The sequence below is a fragment of the Jaculus jaculus genome, chromosome 1 (genome assembly GCF_020740685.1).
Source record: "Jaculus jaculus isolate mJacJac1 chromosome 1, mJacJac1.mat.Y.cur, whole genome shotgun sequence".
Classification (NCBI taxonomy): domain Eukaryota; kingdom Metazoa; phylum Chordata; class Mammalia; order Rodentia; family Dipodidae; genus Jaculus; species Jaculus jaculus.
Window position 1 is genome coordinate 156337810 of NC_059102.1, and position 16106 is coordinate 156353915.

At 41.5% G+C, this 16106-nt stretch overlaps 1 protein-coding gene across 2 annotated transcripts in view; it reads right to left on the reverse strand.

The window, feature by feature from the left end:
• Window positions 1-3555: 3555 nt before the first annotated feature.
• The window catches only part of LOC101600711 (tumor necrosis factor receptor superfamily member 23-like), a 61795-nt gene continuing 49244 nt past the window's right edge, over window positions 3556-16106 (reverse strand). The window contains exons 6-7 of one of the 2 annotated variants that reach the window (XM_045137689.1): window positions 3996-4160; window positions 3556-3782 (exon numbers count right to left, since the gene is read on the reverse strand). In XM_045137689.1, coding sequence (XP_044993624.1) covers window positions 3664-3782; window positions 3996-4160 — 284 coding nt within the window. In that variant the 3' untranslated portion in view covers window positions 3556-3663. Of the gene's footprint in view, window positions 4161-16106 lie in introns of both variants that reach the window. The other variant, XM_045137681.1, reaches the window with a different exon arrangement.

The window sequence follows — 16106 nt, forward strand, 5'->3', positions numbered from 1 at the left end:
CTTGTTGCTGGTTAGAATTATCGGACTTGGAGATTTGTCACTGGCTAGAGTTGCTGGACTTGAAGCTACAGAGTTTGATGTTTGCCCTGGTTGTTTTAAATCTTGTATTGGTTCAATGTTTCTTTGCTATGCCCAATGCCATCTTTTGCAGTGTGAATATTTATTCTGTGCCATTATGGGGTTTTTGAGGTTATTTTTTGGTATTATGGCTCAGTTAAAATATCTTGAACTATGGGGATGTATGAACATCATTGGAATTGATAAAAACTATGGGGACTTTTAAAGTCAGACTGAATGTGTTGTATTTTACATCATGTATGGATATCAGTTTATGGGGGCCAGGGGTGGAAAGTGGTGGTCTGATTCAGGTGTCCCCCATAAACTTAGGTGTTCTGAATGCTAGGTTCCCAGCTGATGGATATTTGGGAATTAATGCCTCCTGGAGGGAGTGTATTGTTGGGGGCAGGCTTATGGGCTTTATAGCCAGTTTCCCCTTGCCAGTGTTTGGCACAACCTCCTGTTGCTGTGTCCCACCTTATGTTGGCCAGGGGGTGATGTCCACCTTCTGCTCATGACATCGTTTTCCCCTGCCATCGAGGAGCTTCCCCTCGAGCCTGTCAGCCAAAATAAACCTCTTTTTCCCAGAAGCTGCTCTTGGTTGGGTGATTTCTACCAGCAATGTGAACTGGACTGCAACACATAGTATATACATTTTTCCAGACATCAGCAGATGTTACACCCTAGGGCTCATGACTACCCCTGTTTTACGTTTTCAGTATCAGGAATGTTTTCCCTCCCATGAAGCAGGCCTCCAGTCCAATTGGATGGCAGTTGGTTTCCACCATGACAGATGTGCCACTATTGCACCCATTGGCTCATTTGGCCTGGCTGGCCAATTATAAGGCTTGCAGTGTCCACTGTTGAGTATCTTCACTGGTGGTATCTCTTTCTCCCATTGAACTACATGTAGAATGGCTTCTTCCAGCTTTCTGTCAGCTGGTCCATATGGAGGAGGTTATCAGCTCAGTTCCAGCAGGATTTCTCAGTGGCCTTGCAGCCCAAGTATGTGGAGTCTTCAGCAATAGGGTCTTACCATCTATTCCTGGTGGGAAACCAAGGGCCTCAGCAATGGCCTGTAATGTTTTAGGGGCATCAGGGACCTCCCTGGCCAACAACTCACTGGAGATATCCCATCCCTGGCACTGAAAATTTTCTAACAACGATCTATGACTCCTGAGTGTTCCATTGTCTGAAACCAGAGGATTCCATATGATTTATTTGCATCTTCTTAGATTTTGATTAGCCCTCCCTCCACCTTTCCTTTACTCAATCTCTTCTGGACATCACTTCTTGCCATACCAGGTGAAAAACAGCAACAAGAGAGTGAGCCAGGTTCTAGCAAAGGTGAAGCTGGCTATAATACCTATAGGCCTGTCCCCCAAGACACACCTTCCCCAACAAGGCTGTACCTCCCAAATTGCTATCATGTAGGGACCAAGTATTAGAAACACACTAGGGGGAACCTAATTCAAACCACCACATTCCAACCCTGGCCCCCATCAACTAGTGAACATTCATGATGTAAAATGAAATGCATTCAGTCCAACTTTAAAATTCCCCCAATTTAAAAAAATTAATCCCAACACTGTTCAAACATCCCCACAGTCTAAGGTCTCTTGGCTTGGAGCTGTGAAACCAAATACATAATGGTACAAAGTATATATTTCACATTCCAAAGATAACACTGAGTTTAGCAAGAAAATATTGAGCCAATGCAAGATCTAAAACAAAAAGGAAAAAAAATAATTGAATTCTGTAGCTCTAAGTCCAACCTTTCCAACTAGTGACAAAGTCTCTGGGATTTCAAGTCCGCTACTCACAGACAAGGGAACAATCCATCCTGAGCCAGCAGCTCTCCTTGGCAGCCATCCCACTGGCATTTCCTGGCGTCTGCACTGCAACCCATGGTTTATCCTTATGGCTCCACTGGGCCTCCATATAGGCATTCAAATCATCCAGTGACTACTTATGGCTCCACTGGGCCTCCATACAGGCATTCAAATCATCCAGTGACTACTTATGGCTCCACTGGGCCTCCATACAGGCATTCAAATCATCCAGTGACTACTTATGGCTCCACTGGGCCTCCATACAGGCATTCAAATCATCCAGTGACTACTTATGGCTCCACTGGGCCTCCATACAGGCATTCAAATCATCCAGTGACTACTTCCAAAAAACAAACTGCAGTGCAAAACTTATGACTAGGTTTTCAGTATCAGGCATGAATTCCATGCTGTGGAATGTGTCTGAAATCTAATCAGAGAGTAGTTGATAATCCTCATAACAGACATGCCACTAGTGCACTAGTAGGTACATCTCACCTGGCTGATCAGCTGTGGACCCTGCGGAGTCTACTGCTGGCTAAGCCTTTTTCTTCCTTCCTTCCTTCCTTTCTGTCTTTCTTTTTTTTTTTTTTTTTTAGGTTGGGTCTCACTATAGCCCTAGGCTTACCTGGAATTCACTATGTAGTCTCAGGCTGGCCTTGAACTCCCAGCAATCCTCTTACCTCTGCATACTAGTGCTGAAATTAAAGGTGTACACCACCATGCCCAGCTTCCCTTTCCTTCCCATTTTTTTTTTCTTTTCTCGTTTTTCAAGGTAGGGTCTCGCTCTAGCCCAGGCTAACCTGGAATTCACTCACTAGCCTCAGAGTGGCCTTGAAATCATGGCAAATCTCCTACCTCTGCCTCTCAAGTACTGGGATTAAAGATGTGTACCACCATGCCTGGCTTTTCCTTTTTTTTATTTTTTAAAAAATAAATATTTTTATTTTCAATTATTTATTGCCTCTATGTGACATCAGTTCATTTAAATTTGATACATAACAAAATAAAAAAGGTATAATAATTGATGTTAGGAACAAGTCACTTCATTCTTGAATTTTTTTCATGTATATTTTTTCAAAATGTCATACCTACTTGCAGGTGGTTAGAATTAGGTAAAAGATGGATGCAAAAGTGACTTGAGTGCTGTGTGTGCATCATAATCATTAGGTACTGTTGATCTAGTCATTAACATGGTCCGTCCATCCTGTACACTTTGTGATGGTGTAGCTTAATAAAAATGATTGAATATAAAAATAAATAAATAAATATTTTTAAAATGTTTTATTTTTTAATTTTAAATTTTTTTTAATGATATTAGCAGTTTTTGTTTAAATTATTTATTTATTTATTTGAGAGCGACAGACACAGAGAGAAAGACAGATAGAGGGAGAGAGAGAGAATGGGCACTGCAAACGAACTCCAGACACGTGTGCCCCCTTGTGCATCTGGCTAACATGGGACCTGGGGAACCGAGCCTCGAACTGGGGTCCTTGGGCTTCACAGGCAAGTGCTTAACCACTAAGCCATCTTTCCAGCCCAAATGTTTTATTTTTATTTATGAGAGAGAGAGAGAGAGAAAGAAAGAGAGAGAGAGAGAGAGAAAGAAAGAATGGGCATGCCAGGTCTTCCAGCCACTGCAAACGAACTCCAGATGCATGCATCCCCTTGTGCATCTGGTTTACGTGGGTCCTGAGGAATCAAACCAAGGTCTTTTGATTTTTCTGGGCAAGTGCCTTAACTGCTAAGCCATCTCTCCAGCCCTTCTTTTTCTTCTTTAAGACATAGTCTCACTCTGCAGTGTAGGTTGGCTAGAACTCAATAATCTGTTCCCCTCAGCTTCAGGAGTGCTGGGATTATAGGAATTCATCTCCATGTGGATTCCAGGTGCTGCCTCTGTAAGAGAGTGTTTGTTGTCTCCAGTCACCAAAGGTTACAGCTGAAGCAGTAGGAGGGAGTGAAGGAATTTCTCCCTGTGAGTTTAGCATTCTCTCAAGAACCACTCAAGCCTATGCAGAACAGAGAAAGAAAACAGCCCTAATACGACAAAATGAAGCGCAAAGCATTTTCTTGGGGGTATCACATAACCCCAAGCTCCCCAGGACCTGCCTGTAGCTCCGGTGTCACTAGTTCTGCTCACTGACTTCCACAGTTTGTCTCGTATAACAGTCCTGAGATCTTGTACCCAGGTCATTATTTTTCTTCGGAAATAGATGATCCCGATCCCGATCCCGATCCCAAGTGGGAAAAGGATCCATAGCAACCTCTTCTGATCTGAAAGTAGGAAAAACAGGAAATATCTTGGTAATGTTAGAAATAGACTTTTGTTTTTCTTTTTTCCTGGCAGTCCCACAATAAAGAACACAGCAGACTGTGAAGGGGCCTGGTGGGCCTGCCAAGCAGGGGTTGGGAAGGGAGGTGGCCTGAAGGCAGGGGGACTGACCTTCCCTAGGGTGACCCACAGGGGGTAGCAGGCCTCAGACACCACAAAGCTTCTCTGGGTTAAGGGTATGTAGGGGAAGAAAGAGTTTCTTATTCATCCCAAAGCAGTCTCCTGACCTGAGACACTTGCCTTAGGAGAGGACCATGTGGCACCCTGGTTGACAGGAGCAAGCTGAACCACACCATGTCTAGGGTGTCCCATGAGCTCCCCTTCTCCCTGTGTGAGGGCTGCATTCCTGGAAAACTTCTCAGGCCTCTGGCTTCCACCAGCCCTGCTGTGCCCGTCCCTCCTATGACACAGGCCAGAGACAGGCCACATGACACCTGGTTGCCTGGGGTTGGTTTTCCATGGCTTCAGGGGTCATACAAAATTTCTCAAGGGTTTGCTCACACACTTTAAATTTCTGGTAAAATATATACCACATACCATTTACATCTTTACCTATTTTTGTTTTGCATATTTGTGTGCGTGGTGCAGTGTGTGTGGTATAGACTCCTGTGTATATAGATGCTGCGGTATGTGCACAAGGACGCGCAGATATGTGTATGCAGGCCATAGAATACTGGGTGTATTCCTCTATTACTTATTCTATTGTTTCCTTGAGACAGAGTCTCTCACTGAACCCAGAGTTGCCACTTTCCATCAGACTGACTGACCATTGAGCCCCAGAAAATTTTCAATCTCTGCTCCTTACCAGACTGGGATTCCAGATGCATGTGCCATGCCTAGATGTTTATTTACATGGGTGCAGAGGGATTGAACTCACAGCGCATCAGGCTTTTTTGGGGACCTTGTGCTTGTGCAGTAAGTGTTTTTATCCACTCCACTGAGCCATCTTCTCACCCCATTTTACCTACTTTTAAGAGCGTAGCTTATTAATTTGATAAGTATGTTTACGTGGGTGTGCAACTGTCTCTACTACCAACTCCAGAACTTTCTCTTCTTTCCCAGCTGAAACTGTTGCCAATGAGTCCTAACTCCAACCCTTCTCCCAGCCCCTGGTCCCCGTCATTCTCCATTGCTGTCTCTGTCAGTTTGGTGACATTAGGGACCTCCTATGAGTAGAACCACATAGGATGTGCCCCTTTGGGATTCTCTTATTTCATTTAACACAATGCCCTTGAGCTTTGCTATGTTGTTGTGTGTGATAGAATTTCATTTCTTTTCAATGGTGAATGTGTTCACCATCTTTTGTTTGTGCATTCATCCACTTGTGGACTCTGAGGTTGCTCCAGGAATGGGAAGACTCAATTCTCTGATAAGTTGTCTTTTAAGGCTGAAGGGGTAATAGCCTTCCTTGAAAATTAAAGGGAAGTAAAGAGTTAATAACTATCCCTAAAGCTTGTGGGCAATGAAGAAGTTTGGCCCCTTCCCTGACTGATGTACTCCCCTCAGCGTAGATGGCCTTGGAGGACCAGAGACCATCTGAGTGTCCTCCCTTAGACATTCCTGGCTGAAGAAGCCTGTTCTGAACAAGGACACAACAGCTACAATTTTCTTATCAACGGCACCTGGTCCAGTCTGTTTTTCTTAGGATCCTCCTTATAAGCTTACACCGCAGCCTGGCCCAGTTCTTCTGCCCCCATCCCGCGGGAAAGCTGAGGCCCCTCGCTGTTTTCTCTAATAAACAGTCTCTCTGTAGAGACCAAGTCGACTGTTCTCTTTTGCTTTTCTCTTACACTTTCCTTACATTTCTGGTGCTGGGACTCGGATACTCCTCTGGGGCTTTCAGGCTGCATGCCCCCCTCTTCCTCTCTCTTTCTCTCCACTTCCCCGCCAGTGTTTCACTCTCTCAGGAAGAAAAACTCACTGTGCTCACTTCTCTGAAATAAACAGCCACCTGTGACCTGAAACCTCCAGTCTTTCCCGCTTGATACCTGGGGGCTTCTTCCTTTTCTTCTGTTCACCCTCTCCCACTGGACTCTTGAGCTCTGGACTAGAGGTCTCTCGCCATGTGATCCGCTGCAACCACACCTTCATCAAATTACAACTTCAGGACAAGGTATTCATTCTCGGTCTGTGGCAGAGGTGCCCCATCCCAGACCTTAGAAACTCCAGGAGTGTCTCACTTTTCGGTCTGTGGATGATCAGAGACTCCAGGAGCCTTCCACGTGTTGTTCCACTGGTCACCCCAAGCCTTATGAGTGTGGGGATGCTCCCTCCTAAATCTTGGGTTTCGTTTGCCCTCCCTAAGCCTGGGAGACATCCCTGGTGGCGGGATTGGCCACTCTACTCCTTGTCCTCCAAAATGGGCTCTAAATTATCTGTTCCAAAAAACACTCCATTGACATGTCTCAAGGCTAATTTAAAAGAGCTCAAACTTTCTGAACTCCTTCCTGCCAAATTACTCTGACTCTCTATTTAAATTTGGCCACAATATTCCTTAGATAACGGCTACAGCTGGCCTAAATTTGGTGCTTTTGATTTTAATATTCTTATTGATTTTGATCACTTCCTCAGAAGATATAGCAAGTGGTCTGGGGTTCCTTACTTTCTGGGCCTCTTTGTCCCCTGTTCCCACCCTTCCCTTTGGACTTCTTGTTCTACAGACCAAATTCTCCTCAGTCACCAAAGCCCTCTACAATCCTGCCCTTCTAAAACTACCGCTCACACACAGTTCTGCCACCTGGCTGTGACTTTCCAGGGTGTGTCACTCCAAATTCAAGCCGTCTCACTAAATCAAATACAAACTCTACCCTTTAAAAAAAAAAACAAACTGCCAGGTGTGGTGGCGCACGCCTTTAATCCCAGCACTTGGGAGGCAGAGGTAGGAGGATTGCCATGAGTTCAAGGCCACCCTGAGACTACAGAGTTAATTCCAGGTCAGCCTGGACCAGAGTGAGACCCTACCTTGAAAAATCAAAAAAAACCCCAAAAAACAAAAACCAAAAAAATCCCTGTCTTTACTGGGCCTCTTTAACATCTTCCACATATAGATATCTAATTTTTCTCTCCTTGCTAAAAGTTAAAATCACTAAACAGCTTCTAGGGTGTTTCCTTTCTTTTCCCTTTCCCCCTTCTTTTGAGTATTTATATTTATTTATTTGACAGAGAAAGAGGGAGAGAGAGAGAGAAGGAGAGAGAGAGAGAGAAATGGGTGTGCCAGGGCCTCCAGCCACCTCAAACAAACTCCAGATGTGTGTGCCCCCTTGTGCATCTGGCTAACATGGGTCCTTTGGCTTTGCAGGCAAATGCCCTAACTGCTAAGCCATCCCTCTGGCCCTTCCCCTTCTTTTAATTACAAGACACACACACACAAAGTATCAACTTAAAATTCAAACCACTGGCTGTTGCCCTGTTAAGATTAACTCCTCACCAATTTAAAATATAACTAAAATCTTGGGCTGGAGAGATGGCTTAGTGGTTAAGCGCTTGCCTGTGAAGCTTAAGGACCTCGGTTTGAGGCTTGATTCCCCAGGACCCACATTAACCAGATGCACAAGAGGGCGCACGTGTCTGGAGTTCATTTGCAGTGGCTGGAGACCCTGGCGCGCCCATTCTCTCTCCCTCCCTCCCTCCCCCTCTCTCTCTCTCGATCTGCCTCTTTGTCTGTCGCTCTCCAATAAATAAATCTTAAAAGGATGTCTCCATGTTTCATGTTGTCATGTCTAATGTTGGCCAGCCATGTCATATTATGTGTTCTATGTTTCATGTAATCTGTCCTTATATATGACTAAATTTATGATTATTAATTGTTCCAATGCTTATTGTCATTCAATGTTCTGATGCTCATATATTTTAAGATGATGTTAAATTATTAAAACCAGGCTTACTATATATTTAAAATAATTAACCACTATGTTTTTGACAACATGCTTGTTTATGCTTACTACAATAATAGACATATTTGTATACCAAATTTTAATCTTGCTTCTACAGAAAGAAATGTATTTTTGGATCAGAAAAAAACATTTATAAGGTAAAAAATCATAAGGTATATTATTAAAAGGATATAAAAATATATGAGAAGAGCCAGGTGCGGTGGTGCATGCCTTTAATCCCAGCACTCAGGAGGCAGAGGTAGGAGGATCACCATGAGTTCAAGGCTACCCTGAGACTACATAGTGAGCTCCAGGTCAGCCTGGACTAGTGTGAGACCCTACCTCAAAAAAACCTATATATATGAATGAAAAGGTTATGAGACTTAAACTGAAAAAGGTTTGGGTTGCCTATAATAAAATGGGTTAGCTTAAGTTTTTATTCTTCATATTTTTTTCTCACCTTAATTGTTCATATAGTTCAGACTTTACTCTTTGAAATAAGTTGATAATTTTTTTTATATTGTCATGTCTCAAATCAAAGTTAAATTGAGCTATACCTATATTTCCTAATGTTAAAACTATTGGAAAAAAATCTAAATGTTTAATAAAATCAAGATTCATTTTTAATTAGTTTCTTTGTTTAGTTAAACCTAAAAAACAATAAAAAACATAAAACATAAAAATCAAAAATATAAAATTAATATAACTGAACTCTAAATATTAAAAAAAAAGAAGGGAGCCTAGGAGGACTGTTGACCCAGGGAAATGGAAAGACAATCAGAATACAGACAGTCTAGTTATAATTAACCATTAAAAAACCCATATAAGCAGAAGTTAGAAAAAACAAAAACTGAAATGGTCATATTAAAAGTCTTAGGGTGGGCTGGAAAGATGGCTTAGCGATTAAGTGCTTGCCTGTGAAGCCTAAGGACCTCAGTTTGAGACTCAATTTCCCAGGACCCACGTTAGCCAGATGCACAAGGGGGCACACACATCTGGAGTTCGTTTGCAGTGGCTGGAGGACCTGGCATGCCCATTCTCTGTCTTTGTCTCTGTCTCTGTCTCTTTCTCTCTGTGTTGCTCTCAAATAAATTAAAAGAAACAATAATTTTTTTTTTAAGTCTTAGGGTAAGAAAATTTTTGTTGATAGTTATGAGATGAGCTGACTAAGGAAGATAAATGGATAGAAAACTTTAAATGTTGGTAAATATTTGATGAAAAAGATTGTTACAAAGTGGTTACATAGATTGTAAGGTAAAAGTATGTAGATAAAGATATGAGTAAGAAGCCGGGCGTGGTGGCACACACCTTTAATCCCAGCACTTTGGAGGCAGGGTCTGTAGGCAGATTATGGGAGTTCAAGGCCACCCTGAGACTACATAGTTAATTTCTGGGCCAGAATGAGACCTTACTTCAAAAACAAACAAACAAAAAAAACATATGAGTAAGCTTAAACAGAAGGTTAAAGATAAAATTGATTAAATCCTAAAGTACTTGATCAGATTACAGACTCCTTGAGATATATAAAATGACTATTAACCTAGGGTTTATATCAGACTAACAAAGAATGACCCTGGCTGGAAACAAGATGCTATGGTATTCAGGTGGTAAACTTAAAATTTAACTCATTGATATTAATCTGGTCATGATAATGGTTGTAAAGGACTTGCTTTAGAGTTCTCAACCAAGTTTACTATGTTCCTCTATTTGTCAACCTCTTACTATAATAAGATTATCATATCTAAAAATCAGAAAAACAAACAAAAAACTATAACTTTGAGATGGTTCCTGTCTTGTTCATGGTGTTTTACTGGGTGATTATCACTGAAATTATTGTCTAAATCTATAAAAGGTGATTCAGTCATTGTAACCTTGTTCTTAGTAAAACTGAGGAAACTACTTCCGTCTTAGAAAAGCCTGCAATATACAAACAATGTTAATATAGTTTGTCTAGACTTATATATTCTACCATTTGTAAATATTGCCTTATATTAAATTTGAAAAGTGGCTCAATGGGCTGGAGAGATGGCTTAGCGGTTAAGTGCTTGCCTGTGAAGACACCGGTTGGAGGCTCGATTCCCCTGGGTCCACGTTAGCCAGATGCAGAAGGGGGTGCACACTCTGGATTTTTTTTTTTTTAATTATTTATTTATTTATTTGAGAGCGACAGACACAGAAAGACAGATAGAGGGAGAGAGAGAGAATGGGCGCGCCAGGGCCTCCAGCCTCTGCAAACGAACTCCAGACGCGTGCACCCCCTTGTGCATCTGGCTAACGTGGGACCTGGGGAACCGAGCCTCGAACCAGGGTCCTTAGGCTTCACAGGCAAGCGCTTAACCGCTAAGCCATCTCTCCAGCCCCACACTCTGGATTTTGTTTGCAGTGGCTGGAAGCCCTGGCGTGCCCATTCTCTCTGTCTACCTTCCTATTTCTGTCTCTCTCTCTCTCTCTCTCTCTCTCTCTCTCAAATAAATAAATAAAATATTTAAAAAAAATGGTCCAATGATTAAAGGTAACTGATGAAAAAAAAATCACTTTATGTCTACTATAATGTCTCTAATGTATGTTAAAATCAGACTAATTTAGCTCAACAATGACCAAATTTAGCGTTATTCCTAAGATATGTTTACTCAGTCTCAGTCAAGGTTTTACTTAAATAATTGTTTCGTTTCTTGTTTCCTTTTTGTTTTTTGTTTTGGTTTTTCGAGGTAGGGTCTCACTCTGGTCCAGGCTGACCTGGAATTAACTCTGTAGTCTCAGGGAGGCCTTGAACTCACGTCGATCCTCCTACCTCTGCCTCCCGAGTGCTGGGATTCAAGGCGTGCGCCACCACGCCCGGCTGTCATTTCTTGTTTCTTAAGTTCATTGCTTATAGATATATTGATACTTAAGGCATGTTCCCTGCTCTAGGAAAATGATCTTACCTGCTGCTGCTGTGCTTCCAGTTTATGGGGTAACTGGTACCCACACAGGTATCTAATCAAAGATGTTACCAAATGCAAATGCCAAAACTTTATGCTGTCTTCTTTGACATGTTCTGCCTGTATTTATAACTATTACATATTTAAAGAATAAGATGTGCCTACCTTCTAAAAACTGTTTCTCTGTATTTCTCTTGCCTTAATTGTTTACATTGTTCAAATAATTCTCTATAATAAGGTAATATTTATAATTTCATACCTCATATTATGATAAAATGTTAAAGGTCTCTGGCACGAAGTCATGTCTTGTACTATAATAAACTTTCATGGTAATTATATTCCATACTACATAGTCTTTTGTACTGAAACTGTAGTTTTTGTACTGTTTCAAGGACATAGTTTGTATTACAGCTTCTGACCAGCACTAAAATTCCTATGTTTCTTAACTCCACAACACAGCCACAGATATCTCTCTACTAGTTAATCATTTTCTCAGGTTTTGGAAGGGATTCCCCTGGACTCATCCTGATGTAAAAATAGACTCATTCTCCACTCCATTTCTGGTGCCAGTTCTGTAACCTTTGGTTTCCTATACCAATACCAAAGTTAACAAAATCAAGATATTTTAACTAGTTTTGTTTATTTTTTAAACTCTATCCGAATGTGACATAAAAAATCAAAACTAGCCAGGCGTGGTGGTTCATGCCTTTAATCCTAGCACTTGGCAGGCAGAGGTAGGAGGATCACCGTGAGTTCAAGGCCACCCTGAGACTACATAGTGAATTTCAGGTTGGCCTGGGCTAGAGCAAGACCCTACACCTTGAAAAACCAAAAAAAAAAAAAAAAAAAAAAAAAACACTGAATTTTTATTTTGTTACATAAGACACTTGTTTACAACAATAGGTTTCTTAAATGTTATACTCATGTTTTCCTATTGGGTAAGAACTTTATTTATTTGCTGTAAACTTATTCTAATATATAATACTGAGCCTAATTATATAAAATATATTTCATCATGTTTATAAACAACTACCAAGAAAAATTATCAAAACTAATCAAAGATTTAGCCTTTCAGCCTAGCATACTTTCATTAGTTCTCCTAAAGATAAGACTTTTTGATCTTTGGGCCAAGTAAAGACCATCAGCCTTCTATATTAAAGACTTAACACACAAGAAAACCCTTTAAACCTAAATTTCAGAATTAGTTAACTTCTTAATTTCTGTCATATTTAAATTTAAAATTATTTAAAATATTTAAAATATTCCTTTAATACTAATCTCTTGTACTTTCTATCTTACCTAAACTGTTTATATTTCCACAAATTCCCATTAACCTCCCATCCAAGCTAACAACTCTTTCTTCCTTACCCAATTCCTATATTATTATTTTTTTCTACCTTAAATATAATGTCCATGTCACTGTAAATGTCATGTCACATGCAAAAAAAAAACCCCTCATACATGGATAATAACCAGATCATAATGGCTAACAGATTTAACATGATCTAGGCATTTCTTTCCTAATGGCTCTGATAACTATCACTCTCCTGAAGAGCTGCCTTCCTGCATGTGCATGCTCATAAGATTGATGAGGGATAATAGCCTACTATGTACACAAAGTGCAAAATAAATTTTGACAAATGGAAAACTAAAATATAAAACTCCCAAAAGCCACACCTGTGTGACTAAGACTTCGATTATAGACTACAATGATTGTGGAGAGGTAAATGTTACCAATCCAGAGCCAATAACATGTTGGATTGTATTAGCCTTCTTAATGGCCAATAATATTATTTCTCTACCTGTGGCCTGATATCCCTCTGTGACCAACTAAGATAGCTGTTGCTATAAGTTAAGAAATCCCACAGCTCTACTCCCTTCAAGTTAAACCTATCCTGTCTCTGACATGTGCTTTATTCCCCTGATGATGCTCACCCTCCCTTCCGGTCCTTGCATACTCAGATGCCTCACTGAATTCCTCCTGGTCAGAATACACGCCTTCACTGCTCAGCGAGTCACTGAATTCTTCACGGCCACTGAAGATCAGCCCTGAACATCCAACTTCCACAGGTGTGAGTGGGACACCCCAAGAGATCTACTGCCCCCCTCAACCTGAAGCAGTTGAAGATGAGTCGTCATCCCCAGTCCCAGCCCATGTAGTCCTCCCCAAAATGTCTCACTCACCCCCAGTTCTCCCCAATTTCTTTGATCCTTCCAGAGTCCAGACTGAAGGGTTTATAGCCTTCCCTGAAAATTAAAGGGAACTAAAAAGTTAAAAGCTATCCCTAAAGCTTGTGGGCAATAAAGAAGTTTGGCACCTTCCCTGATTGATGTACTCCCCTTAGCCTAGGTGGCCTTGAAGAACCAGAGACCATCTGAGTGTCCTCCCTTAGACACTCCTGGCTGAAGAAGCCTGTTCTGAACAAGGATACAAACAGCTACAATTTTCTTATCAACTGCACCTGGTCCAGCCTGTTTCTCTTAGGATTTTCCTTATAAGCTTACACTCCAGCCTGGCCCAGTGCTTCCGCCTTCATCCTGTGGGAAAGTTGAGGCCCCTCACTGTTTTCTCTAATAGAGTCTCTCTGTAGAGACCTAGTCCGCTGTTCTCTTTTGCTTTTCTCTTACACTTTCCTTACAAAGGCAGTATCTCATTCTAGCCAGGACTGACCTAGAACTCTTGGTAATCCTCCTATTTTAGCTTCCATAGTGCTGGGATTATAAGTGTGAACTACAATGCTTGGCTTTCATAATGTTATTTTTTGTTGTTGTTGTTTTGGTTTTTCAAGGTAGGGTCTTGCTCTAACACAGGCTGATCTGGAATGTAGTTTCAGGGTGGCTTTAAATTTGCAATGATCTTTCCACCTCTGCCTCCTGATTGTTGGGATTAAAGGTATGTGCCACCACATCATGTTATCTTTAATACTTGGAGGGATAATCTGTTTTCCACAATGGCCACACTATTTTCTAAGCCCATAAGTAGTATGTGAGGGTCTCATTTTTTTCCTAAGAACTTATGACTTTATGTTATGTTTCCTTTTTTTAAAATTAATTAATTAATTAATTTACTTATTTGAGAGCGACAGACACAGAGAGAAAGACAGATAGAGGGAGAGAGAGAGAATGGGCGCGCCAGGGCTTCCAGCCTCTGCCAATGAACTCTAGACGCATGCGCCCCCTTGTGCATCTGGCTAACGTGGGACCTGGGGAACCAAGCCTCGAACCAGAGTCCTTAGGCTTCACAGGCAAGAGCTTAACTGCTAAGCCATCTCTCCAGCCCTATGGTATGTTTTCTTTTGGAGTCATTCTTAAGTTAGTGGCATCCTTATGGGTGTGAATTGTCTCTTTGCAGTTTCATTCATACTCACTCATGAACAGAGATGTTGAGCACAGCCCATGGGCTTGATGTTCTCTGTGAATCTTTGTAGGAACATTTGTTAAAGTCTTTTAAGTGGGTATGACAGTGCATGCCTGTAATCCCAGTACTCTGGAGGCTTTGGCAGGTGGATCAAGAGTTTAAGGACATCCTCAGCTACATAGCAAGCTAAAGACCAGCATGGGCTTCATGAGACATTGTCTCAAAACAAACAAAAAAGCCCGTGTTTCATTTTTAAGTTGAGCTGACTTCTGCACTCTTGTTCAGTTGTATAAGTTCTTTATGTATTCTGAATATTGTTTCTTCATCCAATGTGAGGTGCAAACATTTTTTTCTCAGGTTGGATATATGGCTTAGGAGTTAAGGCATTTGCCTGCAAAGCCAAAGGACTCAGGTTTGATTCCTGAAGACCTATGAAACCCAGATGCACAAAGTGGTACATGCGTCTGCAGTGGCTGGATGCCCTGGCATGTGCTCTCTCTCTCTTCCTCTCTCTGCCTCATTCTTGCTCTCAAATAAAAATAAATCATAAAAAACATTTTTTTCTACCATTTGGTGGGTGTCTCATGCTTTGAATTCTTTGTTGCTCAGAGAGTATTAAGGTTTGTATATCCTTTTGCCTATTTAGTATTTTATTTTCTATGGTGTCATATCAGAAATCAATTTCAGGGGTTGGAAGATGGCTCAGCAGTTACAGGCACTTGCTTGCAAAGCCTGTTGGCCTGTGGCTCAATTCCCAAGCCACCTGCAAAAGCCAAATGTAAAAAAAATATGGGCTGGAGAGATGGCTCAGTACTTAAGGTATTTGCCTGCAAAGCCTAGTAACCCAGGTTTGATTCCCTCATACCCACATAAAGCTGGATGCACAAAGTGGTACATGTACCTGGAGTTTGTAGTAGCTAGAGGCACTGGTGCACCCACTTTCTCTCTCTCTTTGCTTGTAAATAAATCAAATATCTAAAAAAAAATTTTTAATGCTGAGAAGAATTGACAGAGGAGTGCTTAGCACTGAAATATCTCTATTACACCATCCAAGGCTCAGGGTCCATTATGGAAGAGGTGGTGGAAAGAAATGTAAAAGCCAAAGGAAGGGTAGGACTCCTTACAATACACTCCTCTGACACAAAATGGCCTGGATATCCACAACCTTGCAGTGCCTGGCACTACTTACACAAGACCCTCATAATAGGAGGAAAAGATGATGACATCAAAAATAAAAGAGACCGGGCTGGAGAGATGGCTTAGCGGTTAAGCACCTGCCTGTGAAGCCTAAGGACCCCAGTTTGAGGCTCGGTTCCCCAGGTCCCACGTTAGCCAGATGCACAAGGGGGCGCACATGTCTGGAGTTCGTTTGCAGAGGCTGGAAGCCCTGGCACGCCCATTCTCTCTCTCTCTCCCTGTATCTGTCTTTCTCTCTCTGTCTGTCACTCTCAAATAAATAAATAAAAAATTAAAAATAAATAAAAATAAATAAAAGAGACCGATTGAGAGGAGGAAGGGGTATGATGGAGAGTGGAGTGGCAAAGGGAAAAGGTGGAGGGGGAGGAATTACCATGGTTTATTGTATGTAATTATGGAAGTTGTCAAAAATCTTTTAAAAAAATGGTGCAAGTATCTGGTGTTTGTGGCAGTAAGCGTTGTGCACACACACACAAATAAAAAATGAGATCAGCCCAGTGTGGTGGCACACACCTTTAATCCCAGCACTCGGGAGGCAGA